Below are 25,931 nucleotides of genomic sequence, written 5' to 3' on the forward strand. Positions count from 1 at the left end.
TGTTCTGCACCATCTACAATGTCACATGAACTATGAACACTACTCTAGAACCAGACTTGACAAGGACCAAAGCTAAAGTGACCTTCATCTCCCACGTCCTGCATTAAATATCTAGGACTGCCCCATGTCTAAGTCTTGTTCTAAAATGCTTCATGTTTGTGCTCTACATCTCTGTTCTTCTTGTTTCAGAGAGTAAGGTCCAGATTTGCTTTAATAAAGAGGAAATGAAGCATTTAATGTAGGCCCATTAAATGATCACCATTCATTCTGTGTATCAAATAAGAAATCAAAGATTTTATGATTGAAAAATTGCATATTGTTTAAATAAAGACTGCAGATATGGGAGACTTTAAAAACCAATGGAGGCTCAGGAATTGATGTGGCAATACAGTGCAACCAGCATTAACAGGACATAAATGGACTTTGTGATCTGTCCAGGGATCTGTTTAATGAATTATCACAGTAACTGCTGGCTGTAGCTCTATGGACTGATGTAGAGAAGACACCCTATACCCCATCTCTCTATTTGCTTAAAGAATATTTTTTCTTTTTCTGGGAAGTGTATGCTTATTACATTAGACAGATAAACCACATCATTATATTGTACTCAAGAGTTTATAGAAAATTTAGCACGTTGCTAAGTCAAAACTGTAAGGCAATGCACTATATTTTAAATAGGTTTAAAGATGACAATTATGGTGATGCTTGCTTTGATTACAGTTTCATTTTGCTTCCACTGAAATGGTGGGTATCAATGTATCAAGGAGCAAAAATCCATTCTAACTGCACTCCATTAAGTTATTAGCTTTTTTTTTTGTCAATTAAAATGAATAGTTATGAGCACTGATGAACACCTAGTGCTCTATGCACAGCTTAAAAAATTACCAGCTCCAAAACATCTGCTTGAAATATCTGTAAATCTGATGGAACAGGAGGCGTTGTCCCTCATAAGAAGAATTTGGCATAAATCTTCGGACAAAAAAACTTGCAGTAATTCTTCTTTCACAGATACTGCACAGTGAGATTATGTCAATATTAGGAAGTCAGAGTGACAAGGAACATTTCCAGGCACTGGGATACCATCATGTAAACTATAGATCTGTTCCAGTGTTCTCCAGAAACAACCTGAGTGCTGTGAAATAGTCTTTGCACAGCATTTTGGAGGTTTAAAGAACGTGCTACTCTGGCAGCAGGCTGTAGCCTGTTTACCCTTGGCATCCAGTAACATTTCCAGGCACATTTAACCAACTGATATAAATGCAGCCTGAGAGATCCAGAATGTAGTGACACTGAGTCTCCAGAGCAGATAGGAGAATGGGTCTTCAGTCAAGAGGTAATAAGGCACCTTTCACTTCTCAAAGCTCTTGTATTCTTGAGATTTTAATCTGGATTGCATACTGATTTAACGTATTTTTTCATTATTTCATAAAGCTGATGAGACTCTTACCCTGTAAAATCTTTTCTACCAAACAATGTAAAAATATAATGCAACATTATAACTATAAAATATCAATTACAGAGTTTTAAAGCCAGAAATAGGTTTTGCTTTTATTTATGCTGGTGTTGTGCATAATTCTATACATCTATATTTAATTAAAATTATAAAAAGATTTGAAAAATATTATTGACGTCAACCAGTCAAATATTGGCATGATAAATATTGGCACTTTTAGCAAAATGTAAGGGTTGATTTTACTTTCTATACAAGTTTTTCAACCAATAGGTCAATCTTCGGAACTGAATGAGACTACCAACATGTTTCAAGAGTAGAATGTAGAAATTTTGAGTAATGCATTCTCCTTGAATTGATACTTGTCTTGTATTTTGTTGTTATCATCTTTGGAAAATCGTTCTATTTGAAAGGAAGATGCTTTTTTTTTTATCCTTTGGAAGACCAAAATAATGTGATGTGCATTTTTTGATTTATTGGAGGTATTAACTGGTTGGTAAAAAAATAGGTTCCAAAAGTGTGCAAAAGGAGAGCTCTGGAAAGTCTGTTCTCAGTAAACTTACTCTTCTTGGATTTGCATCAAACTACTAAGCAGATCCAGTCTTTGGCAGCCAAAGAGGGCCTTGGCCAGTTTTCCAACTGTAGCACCTTTGGCACCTTCCCTCATCACCCACTTGAGCAGCATTTGGTAAACTTTTTCCTTTAGTCCATCTCGTTCGTAGTCATGATCGATTTCGTCAATCTCGGGATCACTGAAGCCCAGTTTCCGAGCACAGTGCTTCCACTGCTTAGCCAGCTTTTCCCGCACTAGATTCAGATGCTTTTCTGTCAGGACAGTAGTATTGTCTGCAAAAAGAAGATGAGTGTAACAAAATTGCATCTTTCAACAGTTCTTCTGTTCCTTTAACTCCCTCTCTCCTGTCCTCCCCCAAATACTTATTGGTAATATCTACAGACAGAATCTTAGTGATGCAATCAGAAGTGGATTTCATGAAGGCAGCATAACCTAATGATGGCAGGCAAGAAATGTCCAGAACATGTGTATTCACAGGTCAGTTGCTGGATTTGCTCTTTGATCTGAAGCTATCATAGGCTGTCACTTAAACCTGCAAGATTGAAAAAGCCTTTTCTAGAATTCCTGAAGAGTTGTATATGTTTTATATTCTGAGACATAAATGTTACTTAGGAATACACTGAGATAGTTTAATTCAGCACTGACCAATGAAAATAAATTACACTTCAAATTTGTCCAACTTCTATCTGAATGAAGTTGTTGTGGCTCTTGCTTACATGGTTTAACTTTTAGTTTTCCATGTATCATGTCAGGCGCTGGACTCTGTGATCTGCATGAGTCCATTCCACCTCGGGATATTCTATGATTTAAACTATAAGTCAGGTGAGGATCTCCAACCCTAGCCTTGCTTCTGCCTGTGTGTGTTTTATACATTCCAAACCAAATGATTCTCAGGTAATTATGAGGTGAATACATGAAAACTAGGGAGGTATTTCTCTTACCAAATACACCCACTGCTTCATAATGAGAATAAATATCTTCCATAGCAACAGAACAAGTGCTGAAATGCGGATTCTGATCTTCAATTTTCATGTGATTGTAGGATCCAATTTGAATTCCAGAGCTGTTAGTTATGTTGTACTTGACTGAATCATCTGTATAGGGAACGTTAACACAAATTTACAAACAACAGCATAAGGTTCAAATGTCAAGAAGTAACATAAAGAGGAAAAAGTTCCACTAATAAGGGGAGTGATATTCATTGCACTTGATGTAGAAATAATTATTTACTGGCAACTGTGCTGTGAGTGTATTTTCACTGTGCAGTGATACAGAAGTGTACTTTAGTGAAAGCCCAGTCTATTTTATGACAGAGTGCCACAACCAAGCTGATAGTTACTAGACTGTAAATAATGTTCTCTGTGCCTTGGGAATGCATCGTAGCAGTCTTGTTTTCTGCTGCCTAACAGCTTCAGGAGGTCAGCCTTGACTCAAATGCTCTTTTTGTTTACATTTTAAAGGCTCACCTCTGCCTCTCAGCTTTATTTTTCATAGATGTAAGTGCAAGTTTACAGTTATGACTTCTGAGTTCTGCGAGACGACAGCAAATGTAGTTTCACGTTGCTCATAAAATATGATTAGTACAACACATAATTTGATCTTTGGTTTACTGTTGTCTGATTTCCACATGCAGCATGAAGCTAAGTCACTATTCAGTTTAGGAGAGGGCAGTTTTCTGTTCTCTTGACAGTGTTGTCTGAACTCTGCTTGGATAATTCTCCACTAAACATTCTAACTCTAGCTTAACTGGTGAATCTCATAACCTGGGTCTAAAATTGAAGTACAGACACTTAAAATGATACACCAAGCTCTGTATTTAATCACCTGGAATCATGGTTACATCCTTGCTACACACTCAGTTGCAATGTGAAGTGTGAGCATCTATAGTTATGTATGAAAATCTGATTAAGAATACTTAATATATGCTAGCCTGGGACTGCAGGGCAGAAAGATCATATGTATGCATTATTAGATGAAGTTGAAAAAAAGGAATGCATTTTATCATGTCTCATAACATTATTACTTCTACTCATAACATTATGATTCCTGTAATTTTTTTAAAGAGCCAGAGGACTCAGGAAACACATCATATTTGTAGTTAAAAATAGAAAGAAATCTCATGTTTGCTATGTTCTTATCTGGCAACAAAATGAATTTAGCATAACATATGAAAATATATACACATACTTTGTCAATATTACAGTATTAACAGGAAAAATTACTACACTTATAAATCTCCTTTCCCAAGCCTTTGCAGCTTCTCAGGTTTGGGTCATCATTTAAAGGGGGCACAATCAAGAAGACAGAAACCTCCTCTTTCAATTTTTCTTTGTAGTGTAGACCATTAGAAACTGGACAAGCCTTTGAAAGGGTTAATGAATGAATTCAGAGTGCCCCAAGCAACACAACTTTAAAGGAACATATATTAATAACTCCTGAAGGATATTACATGACTTTAGGGGTTCAAGCCAGTAGACCTATAGAGAACTGTGCCCCAATGAAGACTGATCAGCATGAAGCCTGTAGCTAGAAATTTGTACTAAAATGCAAACTAAGATAGGACAAAGTGTTCCAAATGTGTGTATGGTTCCAGAGCTGGGCAGAGTGACAGCAACTTGAAGTTTAATCTAAGGAAGTGACTAGGTTAGGTGTACAGGAGATCTTGCACTGCTCTCATATTTTTAAAGTTCTTGCATTAAAGAATATGTTGTCCATGATTTATCAAATACACATTTAATGGTGTGTTTAGGTCCTGACAGAGACAGGACTAAGTTTTACCTATTGATACCGAAAACTTCAGCTACGGTTAGAGGTATTAAGCAATAACAGAAATTATTTCAAGTTCCTGAAGTCTTTTGTTTTACTGGTCAGGATGCAATGCACAGCCTGTTGGCTACCAGGGCAGATGAAGGCCACTGCACTTACCTGAGCTTACTCTGGATACACTAGGATAGTATGCAAACGTTCCCCTTGGGAAAGAAGTGGAATCCCTGTAACCTGTAGAAAGAAAAAACCTCAAAGAAATGCCAAAAGCATTATGTAAATAGAAAAGTAGATATACTTAACAATGGCTGCCATATTTGTGACAATGTGAGTATACAGTGCTCTTAAATACAGAAATGAGAAGCTTTTTAAGTAGCAGGATTGTGTCTCCTTGAATAACTCTAGTTTAAGCACTGATCTTATGAGGTTTTGCTGAGTTACTAATAACCTTAACCATCCTTGGATCTCAGAGAGGACAATGGGATTCCATGTGGGTGTAGGAATACCTGGCAGTGTGGGATCAGAGCACACTGAAGTCACAGACTGAGCTGCATGTATGAGGTATTCAAACTGGCAAATTCCAAGCTCCCAAGTGTGAGTTTTTGGATGCTCACAGATGGGCGCTGCAACTCATACTGGGGCAGCAAGAGCATATGGGTTAGAGTCACTCAACAAGTCAGTGAGGAACTGAAATGCAGCTCTTGTGCACCTCAGTCTGGTATCTGCTACACTATTTCACACAGTCTTCCTATAATGTTTTCTTTATTTCTTTCAAACAGAAGGTTTTCCTTTATTAGTGATGTTGGAAATTCTAATGCATGCCTTCTGACATGACAGCCCTCGGATTCATGTCAGTAAATAAATTCACATAAACAACTAATCACAGCCTCTGCATTAATAATTCAACAGAAAAACACTTTTGTGGCATTCTGCTTGTAAAAAGCTAGGCATTTTCTTGTGAGATGACCTGGAAAATAACACCATGCTAAAAATACTCAAGAGTAGGAGCAGGCATCTCATGCTGTCTCTAGCTCCTCAAAGTTTTATCTTGTAGGTCTCCAGTTACCACTTATTTATATGCTTTGTTAATGCCCAACATTCTCTTCCTTCTTTGTCTCCATACCTTTCTACTCCATGGCTTACCAGCAAACACCAACAGCAGCTCTCCCTCAGCACCAGGCAGAGCTCTCTGGAGAAACCAGTTCCAAACCTCAGCTCCTTGCTGGCTCCCTAGGTTCAGGATCTCTCACCTTGCTGCAAGCCAAGCTAAAAAATAGCCATCTATTTTTTGAAATGCTACAAGTGTTTCTTCATGAGTAGAACCTATGGTATGAATGTTACAGTTCTGAGAGTCAAAGTCCTCAGCTTTCCTAGAATGACTGGTAGCAGCTCCTGGTTTTTGGGAGCTGCTTTAGCAGTACTTGCTGTCTGCTCTTCCTTGGCTGTTGAGTCAGCTGTTGGGTCTCATACTCTTTTGTTACACTGATGCTTTAGAAATGGTTCGTTTGCAATTGGCAGCCTGACATCAGTGAAAGCAGCATAATGAAGTCAAAGCTGCAGTGTTTTAACTTTGAGTCAACAAAAAGAACTTAATGAAAAGAATTCACCCTTTCTATATTACACATCAGCCTGCAATAAGCAGGTTGTTCCCTGAGCTACAAAACTCTCTTGACCACTTCACTGAATAGAGGAAAAGTGTGTTTTCAGAAACATAAGTGCTGCAGAAGGAGGAATCTCACCTGTATCTGTGTCTGAATTCTTTGAATACCAGTTTACATTGGTCGGCGACGTCACGTTTTGTCCAGATTCTGGCACAGGATGTTTACTTAGGCTAAAGTTACTGGCTGAACACAATCCATAGGGATCCACCAGGTTTTCTGTTGGAAGACTGTTGGGACTGGGCCCATAATAAACATCTACATTCTGTTTTGGTGTTGTTGCAGCTGCCAGTGGCCAGAAATATGGATTAGTGTTTGATCCTATTTTTTCAGCTCTTGGATACAGTTCACTCAGTTGAGAAGTAGGGGATGGCTTTGCAAACGGATCGCAGGAAACTCTCCTCCTCCTCTCCTCCTCTATCATTTCAGGGCTGTACAGCACAGGTGGAACTGCTTTATCCATCCGGCTCCCAAAGGCGTGGTAGTTGTATTCATGCTGAAGTTTTCTTTCCAGATTATCAGGAGGTACAAATGAGGTCTCACAGCTCTCAACAGGCTGGTTCTCAGGGGAGGCAGCAAACAGGGCTTCGTTAACCTCGCTGGTCATGGGACCCTGGGAGCTGTGCAGAGAATTAGGCTGATCTGAAAGGAAAGCACATTAAATGTTTGAGAACATTCAAATGCAAGTATTTAACTTGTTGCAATGATCTATTAACCCACTTTATTATTATTGTATATCTAAAAGGTTTCAATAAAACATTACTTCCAGCATAAGACATTCTATAAAATAAAACATAGCTTTACTGATAAATAGAACAGATTTTTATCTAGGAAGTACAGGTTTGCTTAAGCTATCAGCGTTAAAATCTCACTAGCTCGAGTAGTGTGAGAATTCACTGTGTACTCTACTTGTATTTATATCAAGTTTTCAACCACTGAAACAAACATTCCTGGAGGCATTTGTAGGATCTGCTTTACTGGTGTGTCTCCTCTGGCATTAACTGGAGTTTGATCAGTTCAAAACTAAGGTGTAACAGGATGGAAAATAATGTCACTGTAATAACAGGTGTAATTTCATACAGCACATATAATTTGTCATTAAAATCTTATTTAAAATGATTATGTAAAATGTTCTGTCTGGGTATGTCATGATATGAATACTCTTCCAAGGAATACATTTTTACAAGTAATGTCTACCAGATAAAATAGTCTGTGTCATCTATACCTTTCAACCTAATTCTCAGTATCAAAGGAAGCTCTACTTCAGAACTGAGCTAGATGGAGTATAATCTGTATGATGCTGTAGCATTCTGAGACTAAATAAGAAACATAAAAATATGTTTGTTGCTACTTGTAATTATTTTTTAAGGGTAGGACTATAGATGCTTTCTTAAAGTTCTGAAAGCTTCACACTTTTCTAGAAAATATCATACATTGCTTGAAGCAAGGGACACTTACAGAGCACTGTAAAACTGGAATGAAGTGTATGTATGTGCTTCTATTTAGCTCAGATAATGCTACTGAACTGGGGTCCCCCCCAAATTACATTATTTCAGCCCGTATTAGGCAGGACCAAAACTGGTTCCTTTGGGTGGCTGCATATTAGAGCACCTTCAGTAGGACTTGCTCTGCTTGTTTTGCTATCACTGCTAGAGAGGAAGTGGGAGGAATGGTTAATACAGAAATAACCCCATCCAAAGTGACAGCTCTTAGCAATTCAGTATTAGCATAAACTATGTGGCATCTGCTCTCCAGGGCAAGCTTGAGATAGATGTATGGACAGATCCTGTGGGATGCCTTCAGTGCCACTGTCTGAGTGATGCCCACTGACTAGAGAGAAACCCCTGCCTTTGACTGACAGGCTGGCAAGATAGCATCTTTCTGCAGTGGAGATTCACAACAAAGTCTTTGGACTTAAAACTTGAGAGCATCTGCAAAGTGCAGCAGTCATACATGATTCTTTCTGCACAGGAAATGTAACTACACTCACTTAAAAATAGAGCAGTGGGGCTGCCCTGAGTCCATCAGTTCTACTGAGGAACAGTGGTGGGAGACCTGGCTTTGGGGAAGATTTATTAGTTGCATGTTACAGTTTAACATTACTAATTTAATCGTGATAACTCAGCAGAATTTTATTTTTACTGGATTGTTTTATTATTTCTTGTAAATCAGTGTTGCAAATAAGATCCTGTGTCCCTTGACATTAAGAAACTTTGGTAAGAGAATTCCAGATACACTACTACAAAACTCTAACTTTATCATATTAGATATATTATCACATATTAGAGAGCCAGCTCTATAAAATGGAGCTCATCCAAGATTTGATGAAAGTATGACAGAAAAGAGAAAAAAACCTGTCTACCAGCGTTCCTCAGATTCCTTAGAGAGCAAAGTCCTAAACAAAGGAATAATTTACAATTATGTATCTTGGTCATATTCAAAGCATTCATAAGAAAGGATGGAGGGGGAAAAAGAAAGGTCTTAATGAAATGAAAGCCTACAAACCAAGCAGTTGGCATGACTAAAAGACGAGAAGAAAGATCAAGTATGAAAAGTAATTAACAAAGTGACCACTGTAAAGCTGAATGTTGAACAAAATTTTTGGCGTGGAAGAGGGAAGCATAAGAGCGTAAAAGGAGATAGAAATTGTAAGTGTAACTTCTGGGAGCAAATAACATCATCTCAGTGATTACAATTCTTTGAGGTGCTGAATAATTGAGTCTCTTCATAACCCTTAATGGTAAAGTTACTTGCTTTGTACACAACTTTATCTTTGGCAAATAGACAGAGTAATTATGTGCTGGTGACTTACCTACTTGACCATTGCTGCTATCTGCTGGTGCAGCATCTATTTGAAGGGATTCCATGCTATGCAGCAGTTCATTTGATTCAGGCTGTATTTTCTGCACGTGAGAACAAATGATCAAATTATAGGCAAAGGCTTAAACAAAGGGAGTACCTGTAGAATATGAAACACTACAGCTTCACTGTAAAGTGACCTGGATGAATAGACTCTCTCAGTCTCTGGGAAAAGATCCCATCTCTTTCAGAGAGCACAGCCTGACAGGAAATACCCATTGCTTTGCTACACGTGGGCAAAATCTTTTCTTCAATGAAGGGAAAGAGGACTGCAGTATAACAGCAGTATATAATACTCTGACTTGACCAAACAACATCTTTGCCTACATGAATGTGACCTTAATCCAGAGTGGCTCTGGATTGTCTGACTTGTATTTAATTGCCAGACTTTTGGCAAGCAATCTCAGTGAGGGGATGCTGCTGAGGTAAAGGTAGTAAACATGCATCCTGATCTGTGGATCTATATTTAATAAGCTCATTCATCAACAGGGAAGAAGAGGTGAGAAATCATTAACATTCAGGTTTAGGCACATTGACTTTTATGAAGATTATTAGAAATTAGGGGTTCAGAGTAAATTTTCAGAAAGAAGCAGTGCAATTTCCTTTCTATAACCCTCATCCTCACTTAACTAGAGTGAAGGCAAAATCTACTCTTTTGATGTTCCCATTATTCTGGCTTTGCTGGAAGTAGTTTCTTATTAACCTGCAAAAATTATTTCTCAACTTCCCCAAGTGCTGCTTACTCATAAAATAATTTCCAAAAGCAGAGTTTGTGTTAGTATTTTTTAATTAAACCAAATAAGTACTTTCTCAGATTAAAAATCAACAATTCCTACCTATCTCTTCCCAAAAAATACACTTCCCTCCAAAAGCAAAAGGTAGCATTCCAACACACATTACCACAGGACCATAGGTCCTTAGATTTTACTTGAGTAATGGAATTGTTTGAACAGAGGGGTTAAACCAAATGACTTCTGGTTGCTTTCATCCTCAACCATTCTGTGATTCTGTGATCCTTTTAGTTAGGAGGCTTCCATGATTGCTGGGCAGGCAGCAGAAAGGCTATGCCCAAACTCTCTAAGCCAGGTTGCTACTGAAGCTGAACTTGTAATTCACATAATGACTTGCCCAGGATCCACTTTTCACAATCTTTGCCTTGATTGTAATGGATGCTTTCCTTCCTGAGAAAGTAATAAACTCACAGCCCATTTCCTAAATAGTCATTTTGTCCCTATGATACGAGAGGTGCATCTGCAGAGAGCTAATGCATGTAGTAAAATTTGCCATGGTGCTGATTTGGGGTTGCTGTCATAAATTAGACATATATATATAGTTCATATTGGGAATTTGATCAAATCAGTCCACGAGATCTGCTTTATCAGTTTCACTTTGCAAAACTCTCTTGCTTTTTTGAACAGTTACTGGTGCTTCATAAACATCACATGAAATGAGTAATTTTTATTTCCACAATTGAAGACTTGGTGATAAGGAAGCATTTAAAAAAAAGTGAAAGAATTGTTTCACAAGGAAGTTTGTTTTGTTTTGTTTTTTTCTCAGATAAGAATACTCTCTGTATTGTCTGTGAGTGAAGTCTATACAGTCAAGTGATGAAACTCATAATATCTGTGATAAAAAGGTTCCATTATCAGCCCATTTTTTCAAGAAGTTATGATTCTCTTATTTTCAGTCAGGAAATTATTATTTTAATCATAATTTTAAAACTTACAGCCAGAAAAGTAAGACAAACCAACTTGGACACAGGAAAACGATCTGATTTAACTTTTACCTGTTAATATTACTGTGGAATACCTTCCTGGTCTCAAGCAGGCTGAGACTCATGAGACACTGCCTGAAGACAGGGCAAAAATTACCAAGAATTTATGAAGTTACTTTAAATTAGATTCTGCCACTTTTTAATTTATATGAATAACATTTTGTGAGTGAGACTTAATGGATATATGAGGAGCTTTTGCAAAATATCATCATAGAATCAGTGTGCCCCTCAGGTGGAAATAGACCTTGGGCCCACCTCCTGCTCAAAGCAGGGTCACTTATGGGACTGGAGTTGGTAGCTCAGAGCTTTGTGCAGTCAGGTTTAAAAACCTCCAATGATGATGACTGGACAACCTCTGTAGGTAACTTGTGCCACTGCTCTGCTCTCCTCAGAGGGAAACGTTTTGGGTTTTTTTAATTTCACTCTTACATCCAAGTTTGAGTCTCTCTTGTTTCTGTATTTGTCTTTTTTCTCTAGTCCTCACACAATGTGCTGCTGTGAAGAGCTCGGCTCTCTCTTCTCAGACTCCTCACACGCAGGGGCAGGCTGCTATTTCTTTGTCCTCCAAAGCCATTGCATGTCTGGGCTGCATTCCCATGTCCTACAAGGACTAACAAGGTCTGAGCAGACCTGCTGCCTGTGACACTGCTGGTGCCAGGCAGGCTGTGGCTGGTGCCCAGGTCGCTGCTCTCCACCACCCTGAGCTTCTTCTTGGCAGTGCTGCTCCCTGGCTGGGCAGCCCCTGGGTGGCACTGAAGCCAGGGGTTATTTAATCCCAGCATTCCTCCTGTGCCTTCTGAATTTCACAAGGTTTCTGTCACCACATTCCTCCAGCCTGCAGCTATCAGCCTTGTCCTTGTGACTGTCTTGATTAGCCCTTCTAGTTTGGTGCACACCTTATGTGTGTTCATTGTTTCTGTCAGGTCACTGACAGAGGAGTCAACCAGGTCAGGTGCCAGCCCCCTGCACTCCTGCAGCTGCTTTTGGCCTGCAGGTGAAGTAGGACTCATCAACTGCTCTGGGACTCACCATCCAACCTGTTTTCATCTGCTCATCCAGACAGCAGCCTCTGAACTTGGATACAAGCGTAGTTTGGGAGAGAGTGCTGAAAACCTTCTGAAGGTTGAGATAAATGCCATGCACTGCTCTGCCCTCATTCACAAATCCAGCTATTTTATCACAGCAGGAAATTGTATCAATCAAGCATGATCAGTGTTGAAGTGGCAGAATCTGGCCATAACTGGGGTTGGGAAGAAGGAATGTGGGGAACTTTAAAATGCTTAGAAAGCTACTCACTTTTAAATTCTTCAGATCATCTTCAATATTTTTTCCTAGCTCCTCATAGTAAAATGGCGTGTATCTTTCACTGATTTCTGCAAAAATAAAAGAATTAAGTGAAAATGGTTTTCAAAGGAAATTAAAAGTGAATTGTACTGTTAACAATCTTGATGGAAAAGGAATGAAGACTTCGACGATGTCAGAAACAAGAAAGGTATACATACATTTATAATTTGTTCACATGGTACATTTAGTCTCAAAAAGTAACAAGAACAGGATGACTTCTATGGATTTGTTGTTGTTGTATTGTTTTTTATGGTGAAATCTGTCTATGATCAGTGGCTGAGAGCATCTTTCCTTGGCTTGCATATGGGGAAATCAGAAGCTAAGATCCAACATAAGCATAAACTTAATCTGTTAGCACTAGATTATATATGTTTAATATGGAGATAGTAGGTGGGTTCCTCATGAGATACAAATTTCCTCTGAGCATTTAAATACATGCCTGTATATGAAGTTGTTGGTGCCCCAGTCTAAATACAAACCTCAGTTTCCTGTTATTTGTTGGGGTCTTTTTTGTGGGTTGGGGTTTTTTTTCCCTCTTTTTGTTGTTTTGGGGTTTTCTGGGTTGTTGGGGTGTTTTTGGTTTTTTGGTTTGTTTGGGGTTTTTTTGGCACTATGTATTGAGGCAGAAAGGAGAGACAATGAGATACAGAATTTTTACTTATTTGCTCTTAGCCTCCTTCCCAGACCATTCAGCCAAGACTTCTACTGACTGGAAGTGTTTTGCCATCTGACCATATGAAAGGATGATTAGCTGTCAAAGTCAGTCACGTTGCTTATGGAAGGATAACTAGGAAGCTTTTGAATCTGGAGTATTTTGAATAGGGTATTTTCTCAGTCATGGTCAAGATATACTATATCCCTTGATGTTAGTTTTTATGTAAGTTTCAGCAATAAGGTTATACTATGCTGAAAAGAAATTATCAAGGATAAAGTGTCTTAATCAGCTCCATTCACTTACTAGGATTTTTCAAACCTGCAAATGCTGGATCAGATCCCATTTTTTGTCATAGTACAAAGAGCATACTTTGTACTATGACCAAAGAGAAGATTATGTGCATGGCTATTTCAGTTTTCAAAAAACACCCCATCTTATTTCAAGAGGAAAATACTCTTGAAATGTTTTGCTGCATTATAAGCTATCAATGGACATAAACAAATACAAGTCCTAAAGTAATGCCTTACCTGCAAAGGTCGGACGTTTCTCTGAATCTTCATCCCAGCATTGCTTCATTAAGTCAATAACTTGCACTGGACATTTATCAGTGATCTCCTTTATGTCTGGTCTGTTTCCATTCATAATGCCAAAGCAAATCTGAGTTTCATTTATACCATCTGAAAGATAAAATTTCCTATCAGGTTCTGCTCATGGGTTTTGCTACCTTTCCATAGGTAAAAGAAACAATGAAATAGCTCCCTGTCTGTTTGTGGGTATGTAAAACAGGATTTCAAAGAGGTCCAGGTTACAGTTAAAAATCTTTTACGTTAGTGAATTTGAATCCACTGCCCTGACTTCCATGGATTAGAGATTTATTTTAAGATCAATGGATTTACTTTTATATGTATGACATGCACAGTGTGAGTAAGGGTGACAGAGGTACCTCTCTAGAACCTGCTTCTCAGGTGCATCAGCTCTGCACTAGATATGAACACAAAGATGGCCACGCAGGCAACATTTAGCCATTTAAATAGCAAAAATCCATTCTAAATTATAAATGTGTTACTCTGGAATTCCACAGCTGGCTCCTATTGTTCTACATAAGCCCATTGGTACACATTGAGAAATCAGCACCACACAGCTGAGAATCAGTAACTGATTGTGAGATCATTCTCATTTCCACATGTAACTAGTCCATCTCAGGAAATAGTGTCCATCAAAATTTCCATCCTGGCCCACCTGAGGTTTGCTTAATTTCTGCCACCAAGTCTGGTTTGTACCCACACCATGTAGATGCGAGTAGATTCAGCTTATGGCTGCATTTCATTCAGATGTTCTTGTCCATGCTGAGAAGTCAGGAATGATGCAACTAATTCCTCTGACTGGCCATGAGGTGCCAAACCAGTGCTATTCTAGGCCATGGCTGATGCAATCTACTAATCTTAATTTTGTAACATTAAATGCTTAATATTTGTAACTTATTTTTCTGATAGCATCCTTTGGGAAATAACGTACTTTCGTATGGCTCTTTGTTAGCAAAAATTGCCCAGATCACAATGCCAAAGCTGTAAACATCTGATTTCTCCACTGGTTTAGCATTAACACAGCGTAAATGCTCTGGGGCCATATAGAAAAGAGTCCCAGCATTGTTCTGGTACGTGCTCTTCATTTGCTTCTGTCGGACAGTTTCTTCTTGGGTCAGCCTGCTCCAGCTCTTAAAGGAGGCAACACCGAGATCTGCAATCTGAAAAATGGGACACATCAGAGCTGTAATGAAGAGGAGATAAACAAGCATTGCATTCAGTGTCAAATTTATCAAGTCTTAATACAAATCTAATAACTTATCTAAAAACTAAATAGTGAAAAAAATACAACTTAAAAAGGAAACAAACTATTTGATTTTCTTCTTGTTTTCCTTTGGTTGGTTGGTTTGGTTTTTGTTCTAAATAAAGCATCACTGCCAATTGGGAGCCATAAGGCTGAACTTTTATTTCTTCTATCCTCATATTGTGTAAGTGTAGAACATTTGCACAATGTGAGGATAGAAGAAATTTGGTTTCACTCACATTAGCAAACTTATTTGAAGTCTGCTTGCAGTGCTCACAGGAGAACAGAAGATTCATAGGAGAAGAATCTAAGATTCAAACCTAGAATCAATCTATGAGACAGGCAGATATGCCTCCTCTCTCACTGCCCTTCCCATTCAGATTCCATTTAACTCAACCACCTTAGATCTTCTTTCAGAAGAGGGAAAGAAGAGATTCTAAAATTATGTGATATGTATGACAAAGAGACGTGGAAAAGAATAGCATGGAATAGATTAAAGCAGAGATACCTGGGTACTGTGTGTTGACAATGTGATATTATTGAAACTTTAGGGTGCAGTTTTGCAACTAGATTAATGGCTGGTGATGAAGAAAGTAATCCTTCCCTTCTCTCCCATCTCCTATTATGTGCTTCCTCTGCTCCTCTTGTTCCAGGACTGACACCTACCTGGGAAGACCTGGTGCAAGGCAGTCAAGCAGCCTGCTGAACTAAGTGCTCCCCAACAGAAGGATAGCACTGCCAACAAGGTAAATGGTAATCTGCTGCTTTGGCTTCCTAAATCAAGACAGGCTGTTCTCATTAGCACCAGTGCTAACACAAGGGAACAGGAGGTCAACAGGAGAGGAAAGCTGAAAGAAAATGGGCATGTCTCTCTTGGCCACAGGCAGCTGTCAAACAGAGTTCAGTAACTCAATTACTTCAGATAAAATCAAGATGACACCTTGCCTCACTTCTAACTCACTTATTGCCTCTAACTAGCTTATTGTTCCTCTTGAGTTTCTGCAGCCCTGGGCTATGTTTAGAGGTTGTGTATTCAGTGGAAAATCTGGGCAACAATTCTGCTGAGGAAGTAGGAGTCCAGGTTCATGTGTAGTGATAGAGAAGGATATGACAAATCTTTCTACACTTACAATTTCCTAAAACCGCTATTTCCCTTTCTAATGATTGACAATGTTAGACACATTCAAGCAGATAGATAATACAACAGCTGCCTTAAATTATATTTTTGATCAAGTTACTTAAGGAAGTCTTATCTGATTCTGAATTTGATCCTGTGTTCCAGGTCAGTTTGTCATGAAATGTGATGATAGCCTAGTTGGGTCCTGTCTATATAAGAGAGATGAAACCAAACTCCCCATACAATTTACATTTAAAGCAGATCATGATGAGTTTTTATTTATGGAAAGGAAATTAATTTATAATTCTTATTGCAGGCTGCTCATACTACACTTGCTACTATATTAACCTTGTGGAAGAACTACTTACTAATTTATGTGTGAGAAATAGAAAATGACAGAGTTCTCTTCACAGAAATTTAATCTATAGTTTCAAACTGTAATGGGGTCATTATTTCAACAACTCACCTTGGCCAGAAACAGGATATTTGATGAGGACTGCTGCAAATTCCCCTCAGGTTTATTCTGCAGTAGCCTCTATATTTATGTGTCTTGATCCAAAACCCCACTGAAGTTAATAGAAGGGCTTTGGAATAGGCTTATAAACCATTCTTTGAAGTAGTGTCCTGATGGGGTTTTTTTGTAGCTCCTGGATGTCATTTTAAAATGGTGACTAAGGGAAAAGAGGGATACAAAAGAGGAGAAGATAACAGAAGAAAGAAAGAAAGGAATAAAAAAAGGAAGTGAAGGCAGGAGGAGAAATTACAGCAATAAAGGACAAAAGACACCATCCATAAAACATTCTATTTTGTTTCAAACTCCGTATTAACATTTTTTTAATGTAATTGTTATGTTATTTACAGCTTGTTATTTACATTATTTTTTAATGCCCTCGGTGATTTTTTTTTTCCCACAGTTGGCGGAATACTGTGCAAATCTCACACTCAGAGGTTGTATAGGCCACCATAATTCAGCAATCCAGGGAACACTCTCTCAGTGATAACTCACTAAACTACAGAGGCATTCATCTACCAATTCCGCCAAATTAGGAACTCTAACCAGCACGGCTATGATGGGTTCTTCAACCCAAATCACCAACCTTCTCCATTCACATTTTAACAATTACCTTAATGTGGAAGTCTCTGTCCACAAGGATGTTTTCTGGTTTTAGGTCTTTGTGTACAAAGCCTTGCTCATGCAAATAAAGCATTCCTTCTGTGATTTCCAGCACGAAACGCCCTTTCACTGACAAAGGTAGTGAGAGCTAAAAGAAAGAACAAGAAGTACCATCTGTTAAAAAATGCAACTACAACAATCAACTTAAAACTCAGTCTTTAAAAAAAATTCCTCAGTCCCAAGGGTACCTCTGCTTAAGCTATGGTAAGAAAAACCTGCATCTCCAGTTTTTCAATGAGGGAGGTGATTGTCGCACTCTACTCCACACTGGTATGGCTTGACCTTCAATACTATGTGCAGTTTTGGCCACAACTTAAGAAGGATGTAAAGCCATTAGAGAGCCTCCAAAGGAAGGCACAAAGATGGTGAAAAATCTGGGGGGAAGCCATATGAGGAAGGGCAGAGGCCACTTGGTCTGTTCAGCCTGGAGGAGACTGAGGGAATACCCCATCATGGTCTACAGCTTCCTCATGATGGGAAGCGGAGGGACTGGCACAGATCTCTTCTCTCTGGTGGTCAGCAATAGGAATGGTACAAAGCTGGATTAGGCAAGGTTTAGGCTGGATATTAGGGGAAGATTCCTCACCCAGAGGGTGGTTGTGATTTTTGGGGTTGTCCTGTGCAAGTTGGACTTGATGATCAAGTTGGAAGGTTCCTTCCAACTAGGGATATTCTATGGCTCTAAGGTCCTTCTTGGATTGAAATTTTGGCATTAAAATAATTCTAGAGTCACTCCATATTTAAAAATATTTGCTACATATTTAGCAAACTCTCCACTTATCTCTACAGCCCTTCTAGAACTTTTTAATCTGTAATTGATCTGCTCCTCTGTGATGCACAGGAAAGCCATTGCCTGCTGTCTCTAGAGAAAGCAGTGCTGCCACTGGATTTTTAATACAAAAAGAAGAAGAAATTCAAGACTCCGTTCTCTGACTATAGCAGTAACATCCTGTCCCTTTCAGACAGCTCACCAACCCTAAGGGAAGAAGTAATTGACTGCTCACATTTTGTAGCACTTTCATCATGTTTCCCCGGTCCACATACTCCATCACAAGTGAGTAGTTTCCATCTTCCAAAATGACACCGAGCAGCTTTACCACACGGTCATGCTGCAGTCTGCGCATAATCCTGCCCTCTTCAAGAAGGGAAACATTGTACCTGTAAAACAGAAATTACACTCAATTTAGGTGCCAGCCCAGAAAGAACAAAGTGATGAAAATCACACTGATTCAGGCTGAAAACCATGGCCAAAAATGTCAACAACCCTAGAATCCCTGCAAGATTAACCATACTTCAGCTGTTTTTAATTGATACAGATTTGTTCATGCCAGGTTATATTCTCTAAGACTCTGCTCAAATGCCTAAAACAGAGACTGTCTGTTCAGTCTGATTTTAAGGCCTGCTTTTCAGAAACTGCAAAAGCATTCTTCTTGTAGGTAGCTGTGGATGTCCAAATCTTTTAACTGGGGTGAGAACTGGGCAGAGCTGAAAGAGCCTTGGAACAGGAAGGATCAAGACCCACTCCACTACTTCTTGTACAGGTAACTTACAGAGGTCTTGTTTCCAAAGGGCTTCATGTTCAAAATGGATTTCTTACAAGGGAGCCACACACATACTAATGATGACACCTACTAAATGATGACAGCATTTGCTAACAATTACTGGTTTAACAATTACCTTGGCCTCAGTACAATCCATCAATAATCATAGGTACATAGCTGGGAGCTCACTAAGGGTCTTAAAAAAGGATAATATCCATTATATAATGAATAGAAAAGATGGTATTTTTATTATTGTTCCTGTTCTAGGAACAGGAAGGATGTAAGAAAATATTGAAACTATACTACTTGCTAATGCTTTCCTACTCTCTGACTTAAAAGGAAACTGCTTTCTCCATCTGTGTTCCCCTGTATTACTAGGGAAGAAACCAGTTGTTTTGTTTGCATCAGGCTCAGTTTAAAAAATTTGCTAAAGACTTACCATTCCATATTTTAAGAAATAAGAGAATTATGAACCTGTGTAATGAAAAAATAAAAACACAAACCCAAAAATACACTTGACAGTCTAGTCCATTCTAACTGTGGTCATCCCAAACTGTCATTGCAGGCTGCAAACTACTAGAATCTCTTAATTTGCTTCCTACCAGCAAAATAAAAATTCAGTTAATTTATTTATCACAACCCAAAGGAGAAAAAACATGAAATTTTGTCTCTCTCTAGTGGATGACTCATGGGAGAGTTTTAGGATTGTTATGGCTGTGAGGGAGTAGAGCTGCAATGTGACCTGAATACACTGAAATAGACATTCAATCTTTGAATGAAATCAGTGGGCTTGGCTCACTCTGCTCTTTCTCAAAGGAGACAGGTTTACATTTGTGGTATTAACACACATGAGGCTGGAGTCCTGCTGATAATTTATGTGCATTTAGTTCCTAGTGGACATCTACAGTTGGATAATTTCATTGAAAACATATCTGCAAGTTTGAAAATATCATGTGGCCACTGAGTTTCTGCATTTCCTTAAGTGTGCAGGAGTCCTCCTGATTCTTAACAAGAGGGGGAAAAAAAAGAGAAAATTTGCAGGACAGCTGTTAGTATTATTTTCTTTTCCCCACATAAAGTATTTCCAGAAGCCAAAGACCTGAAATTATTACACTCCATTTAGGTTTGTCTTAACTGAATTTAGAGGACCTAGACCAACTGAAAATCAGAACTGAGATCTGGAACTTACTCAGTGCGCTGTGGTCCTGTATACACTTTTTTTAATACTACAAATCCATATTTCTTGTGCAAGCATAAAGAAATTGTTCCAAATCCTCCAGCATCTAGTTGCTTTTTCTCAAGCAAATCCTTGGTGTTCATGTGGATATCTTCCAGAGACATGGCTGCAGTCTTTGTGGCTTAGCAATTAAAACAAAATCAAGCACCCTCGTGCTCCTGGACCTGCAGTATAAAGGAGGGAAAATGAAGTGTCACTGAAAGCATTCAGCTGTTCCACTAAATAAGTGTACATTGAAGGAGTGGGACAGAAACATAAACTCTCATGACCCTTATGAATGCTCAGTTAGAAACCAAAAATGCTGCAGTTATCACAGAATCAGACTTAAAGATTAATCCTGTCAACCCACTACTGTTATATTCAGTTGATGTAAAATCATTTCTTCACCTGAAGATCTCAAAGTGCTGCTGATAAATAGTTTTTATCTATTCAATATACAGTAGATCAGTCCCTACACTCCATATGTGCAAAATCCAAACCCCACAAAAACCAAAAAAAAGGCCACGGTCCCAAAGGCAGGTAGTGCCTAATGATTCTGATAGGTATCTTGTTTTCTGAATTGCCTGAACATGGGCTGTCAGGTGCCCAGATTCCTACATAACCCTAAGCTACCTTTTAGGCATCTTTGCAAACCTAGGTTTAAAGGATTTGCTTAAAGCTTAAACCAAGCAACTGAATGGAGGGTGAAATGAAGGACTCAGCTTCTGAGGGAAACTTATTTGCACATGATCTCAAGGTGACAAGTGCTAGGAAAGAATATGTACGGCAACTTCTCCTCTGCCCATTAAAAAGAAGAGGAACAAAGAAGTTATGAAGGCTTGTAGTAACTCCTAAGTGCATCAAGACAAAAAAAAGAGTTTGGGGGATCCTATGAAATGGGTAAGTAACAGATAAGTAATAGGTGAGTAAGCACAAGTGGATGCCAGAATAATTTTAATCATTTGATAAGGCTGCAGTACTCTCTTGCCTAATGCTTCCCAGTCTAGACAGCCCCTGCCTTCAGCACGTGCCAGCAAGCTGCTTTGCTAGCACTGGTGCAAGCCAACAAGCTCTGCCTTTCCCCCCCTCACTAAGTTTTTAACTTAAGCACCTTATATCAGGTAAAGAAAGAGTTTGCTGAGAAAAGACAAAGTGCAAGAGACTGGCAGGGCTGTTCATTTTCCACTCATCTTGGGTAACTACAGCACAGATAGATGGAGCTGGGAGAAAGGCACCACCTCTAAGTGCCACTACCAGCAACAGTAGATTGGCTTCTTTGGGTAACTAAGAGCTCTAAATTGTGTAGCAAAGGGACTCCCAAGTTTTTTCCAGACCAAAAAACGACTGCCAATTCCTGTAAACTATTGTGCACTTTTATCATCCAATCTCTAATTGAAAAGATTGCTTAATGTTGTTGTGAATACCAGCTGCAGCCTAATTTTGACTGCCTCATGACCACACCCTCTTTGGGAAGTCTGGGATCTGAGGACTTAGTGTGTGTGGAAAGTAGGTACCTGAGGAAGACAGACATTTCGATGCTAAGCTGGAAATGGTCTGATCAGTTCAATACCGACAAACCAAAACAGGGAAGAATAAATTAAATTTTTAAAAAATTATGAATTGTGCCTGTAGAAGAGATAGAGCAAGAGCTTTCTTTTCAAAGTACATATAGAGACTCTACAGGCTGCTGTAGCACAGATAGGGAACAACCTCCCTACACCCAGAGCTAATGCAGGGAGGATACTTCCTCTCTTCAGATTTTTCTGCTTTGGCTTTATGGACTTCAAAATGATGCAGGCTTTGTTTTGCTGCAGTGCTAGCCTGCATTATGAGCACAGGCCTTAGGATATGGCTGCATTCATTTAGTAAGAAGGTAAGTCTTACTATGCCTAATAATGATTAGAGGAAATTTTTGTTTGTTATGGTAGGGGTTTTTTTGGGTGGTTGTTTTTGGGGTTTTTTTTGGTGAAGATTTTTGTTTGTTTGTTTTTGGGGTTTTGTTTTGGTTTGTTTTTGGTTTTTGTTTTTGTTTTTCCTTTACAGCCAATCAAATAGCAGGCAACAAATAACTCATAGCCGTGCCCATTGCTGCTTTCATAGCTGAGCTTTCATCTCCCTGGAAGTTTCTGGTGCTGGTTCTCTGGATTTGTTGGTGTGGTCATACTGACTTTTGTGCAGATGGGGTGGATGTCACATATACAAGAGCCTAAATTCAGTCATCAGAGTCAAACATGGCATAAACTAACATCTTGCTTCTTTATCTGGGTCTCCCTTCCAAGAATAAGTTTGAAGTCACTTATGTATGTTAATTTTTCCATGCTAACAGCAATTATGCAGCTAGGTAGTAGTTGTAAGACTTGCACGTGCTTTTCTTGTGAATGCAAAGTAGATGTGCATTTTTGAACGGCGAATCTCCAAAGTTGCATTAATACCACTGATAGCTTGGGACTGGCATTTGATACCATATAACCTGGTAAAAAATATCTCTGCCCAAAACTGCAACAGATGCAGAACTTTGTTCTTATTTACAATGTTAATTACCTGTTCCTTCCTAGCAAGCCACCTGTAGTCACTATGACCAAAAGTCTTGGAAATTCAAAGGAAGTAGTAACTTCTGAAATCATAAGGTGTCTGTTGAAGTGAGCTGGGTAACATTTAAGAAGAGGGAATTTTCTTATTGGATGGGAGGGAACCTTCCCCCTTGGGCATGGTAAGATGCCACTGCTTTTTTTTGTGCTCTTATTAAGTAATGAGGTACTCTGAATAGAAGCTGTCTGATCTAATGACTTATTTCAAACCCAGAGTTTTGCTTTGTTTTTGTAGAATGAATATCGCAGGAAAACAATGTCTAGCTAGGCTTTGAAGCAAAGACTACTTATTCTGGTATGCTATTTAATATGAGATATTGGCTTATGATAGCTTGAAATTTCAAATTATAAAAAACCAAGGACAGAACCTCAAAGGCTCAGGTTCACTCCAACCTTACTGCTTCTTATTGAAATACAGGGTAATTTATATGTACTTAGGACACACCAATTCATGAATTAAGTATCTGTGGTTAAGAGAACAGAAATTTTGTAGCTTAATTCAGCCAACCCTTACAGAAGCTATGCGTACTTTAGTGGTTAATTTATGTTCTGGAAAGTAGCTGTCATCTGTGTACTTGATTCATTATAAAGCAGTTTTTTCTGTATACTATTCTGAACATTTGTATTCAGTTGGGTTCATATATACCAAGTACCAACGTGTGTTATGAAAATTTTTAATACCAGTTGGTAGAAGAGAGGAATTTCAGTCCACCATTATGGCTGGTGTTCTCTAGAAGAGGATAGTACAGAAAATTATGAATTTTTAATTTTTAATACCAGTTGGTAGAAGAGAGGAATTTCAGTCCACCATTATGGCTGGTGTTCTCTAGAAGAGGACAGTGCAGCTCTAAGTGGCTTTGTGGCATTTTTCTTTTTAACACCATGGTTATGTCCTCTCCTTTAATGCCTAAAGGGCATATAAATTCACAAGGATCATAACCTGGACATTAGCTCATCATGTCATATTCCTAATCACTGTTCAAAAGTGCTTTGCTCAGTTCTAACGATTTGTAACTGATCTGATGCAGTTACAAATCTGTAATGATGTGACCTGCATGGTTAAGGAGGGCTGAGCACATTAGCACAGTAATATGAAAAAACATGGAGCCTTTGTAGTCTAATGATGCTCCCAGCACCTAAGTTCTTAAGAGGTGCTATAAACTTTAATTGGAGAAAATTAGCACCTTTACAAGTAGCAAAATTCGTGGCCACTGAGTTATCAGTCAGTAATGGAAAGGAATAAAGAACAGAAGTCAAAGCTGGTATACCCAAAGGACCAACAGGAGACAAGAAGGGCTGCTACAGGTGATAACAAAAATATTGCCTGTGTCAATGATGATTCAAAACAGGGTATCTCAGATCTGTTGCTGTAAATGTCATAACCCACTCCATCTAAACCTTTCCCTTCTGCTCAGATTTTTCACCGGATGCATCTTTTCACTAAGGAAGGGGTTTTTTTCCCCTTTTTTCTCTTGGAAATAGCAAAGAAAATACCTGTGTCAGGCCGCCAGCAGTTAACAGAAAGGATTCCACGGGAAGGGGAGGAGAAGCCAGTTCAAGGGAAACAAAGGTGTTTTGCAACAGAAGTTTCCACAGGAGCAGAGGCAGCGTGGGAAGAGGAAAGGATGGGATCTGTGCAGTAGCCAGTACCGGTGCAAAGCTGCTCCAGTCGGTTCTGGTCACAGAAGCGATTCCGTACGGCAATCGGGAAGGGCTGTCGGGCTGCGGCGCCACACCGGGCCGCAGCTGTCGGAGACGGGCGCTCCCGCTCGGCCCCGCGCGGCCTGGCCGCAGCCAGAGGCGCCTACTCCCCGAGGAGCCGGGAAGCCCTAAAGCACAGCTGCTCTGGCCTAGTTCCTCGTTGGCCGATTTGCCATATCGCCCTTCTCCTCCCGGCGGCTTCCTGCTGCCGCCTCCTCTCGTCCGCACCGCTCCCCCGCCCGGCGCTTCCCCTTCCCCGTGAGCCCCTCCAAGCGGTGCGGGATGGGACGGAGCGCTACACCGACACCGAGCCACCTCACCTCGGAACCGTCAGCCCCCCGGATCACACCGCGGCGACGCCTTCGCACCCCCCTTGGCGGGGTCGCCGCCGTGGTTTCGGTTTCGGTGCAGCAGCGCGGCCTTTCCAGCTGCTCCCGCTCCGGGCTCCTGCCCTACCGCGCGGTGGCCTCGGAGGCCCCGACAGCTTCCCGGGGCGCCGCTGGCTATGGGGTTAGCCCCTAATGCACCTAAAGTAATGCCTCCGTCCCGGGGAGGCGGAGCGAGGGAGGCGGCTTGGAAGGTTCTGAGAGGCGCGGGGACCGCCCAGTCAGTGACTGAGTCATCGCCCGAGCTGTACGAGCCCTGCCATCGCTGCCGGCAGAGAATCTGTCACTGTCACTGCCTGAGCCACTGGGCACCACGATCGTGGCCACGCCGTGACTTTGTCACCTGTCGAGCTCTATGGGAAGTACGATCGGTGCAACACCCTGGCCCTGTCACCTGTCGAGCTGTCTGGGCACTGCAATCTCTGCCACAAAATGGCTCTGTCGTCTGTCGACCCCTTTGGGCACTGCGATCGGTGGCACACGGAACTGTGGCACTAGCTCGAGTCTCTATGCATTCAGATCCGTGGCACACCCCGACTCTGCACTGCCCCAGCCCCCTGGGCACACCTTGACTCTGTCACTGCCCCCGCAATCTGGGCACTGCAGTCGATACCACACGGCGGTCCTGTCGCTGCTTTCTGGGCGCTGAGATGGGTGCCACATCGTGGCTTTGTCGCTGCCTGTACCCTAAGGAGCTTCTCCCCCTCTAGCGCCCCTGACTTACCGTGCTCTGGCCTCTGGGAACCCTGCCGCTTCCCCGGGCACCGCTGGCAGTGGGGCTCGCCCCCACCGCGCCACCACTTAAATAATCTCTCAGTCCGGAGCGGGAGGCGGAGCAAAAGAGGCAGCTCGGAAGGCTAGAAGCAGCACCCAGTGGCCGAGTGCTCTCGGAGCACTGCGATCGGTGCCACCAATCAATCTGTCACTCCTGAGCTCTGTGAGCACTGCGATCTGTGCCACACTGTGCCTTGGTCACTGTCTGAACTCTCTGGGAACTACCATCGGAGCCACACGGTGAATGTGGCACTGCTCGAGGTCTCTATGCAATAGAATCGTTGCCAGATGAGGACTCTGTCGGTGCCCCAGCCCTCTGGGCACTGAAACTGGTGCCACACGGTGGTTCGATCACTGCCTCAGCTCTCTGGCCGCTATGCTAATTCCCAGAGAAGTGGCTTTGTCGCTTCCTGAGCTCTCTGGGCGCTCCAGTTGCTCCCCCACTGTGGCCCTCTCGTTGCCACAGTGCCTCTCTTCGAGCACTAGGATTGGTGTCACACCTTCACTCTGCTGCTGCTCCATCTCTTTGG

General features: G+C 40.5%; 1 protein-coding gene across 1 annotated transcript; it reads right to left on the bottom strand.

Annotated features, from left to right (window-relative positions):
* Nucleotides 1-754: 754 nt before the first annotated feature.
* RIPK1 (receptor interacting serine/threonine kinase 1) lies at nt 755-24,785 on the bottom strand. The gene is made up of 12 exons (XM_058040947.1): nt 24,562-24,785; nt 19,926-20,137; nt 18,200-18,353; nt 17,146-17,283; nt 14,593-14,821; nt 13,605-13,754; nt 12,375-12,451; nt 9,258-9,348; nt 6,527-7,087; nt 4,950-5,021; nt 2,966-3,118; nt 755-2,296 (listed from the first exon to the last, which is right to left on the bottom strand). Exons 2-12 carry the CDS (start codon nt 20,075-20,077, stop codon nt 2,010-2,012), a joined length of 2,064 nt encoding a protein of 687 aa, XP_057896930.1. The 5' UTR covers nt 20,078-20,137; nt 24,562-24,785; the 3' UTR covers nt 755-2,009.
* Nucleotides 24,786-25,931: the final 1,146 nt, after the last annotated feature.

Source organism: Melospiza georgiana, chromosome 1 (assembly GCF_028018845.1).
Source record: "Melospiza georgiana isolate bMelGeo1 chromosome 1, bMelGeo1.pri, whole genome shotgun sequence".
Classification (NCBI taxonomy): Eukaryota; Metazoa; Chordata; class Aves; order Passeriformes; family Passerellidae; genus Melospiza; species Melospiza georgiana.

Excerpts from the sequence above, each read along its gene's own strand:
- RIPK1 (XM_058040947.1), bottom strand. The coding sequence starts at position 20,077 with ATGTCTCTGGAAGATATCCACATGAACACCAAGGATTTGCTTGAGAAA. Across the intron at positions 18,354-19,925 it reads ACAGGACCACAGCGCACTGA|GTACAATGTTTCCCTTCTTG; the intron begins GTAAGTTCCAGA and ends TCTGTTTTACAG. Across the intron at positions 5,022-6,526 it reads GAATTCAGACACAGATACAG|GTTACAGGGATTCCACTTCT; the intron begins GTGAGATTCCTC and ends TTCTTTCTACAG.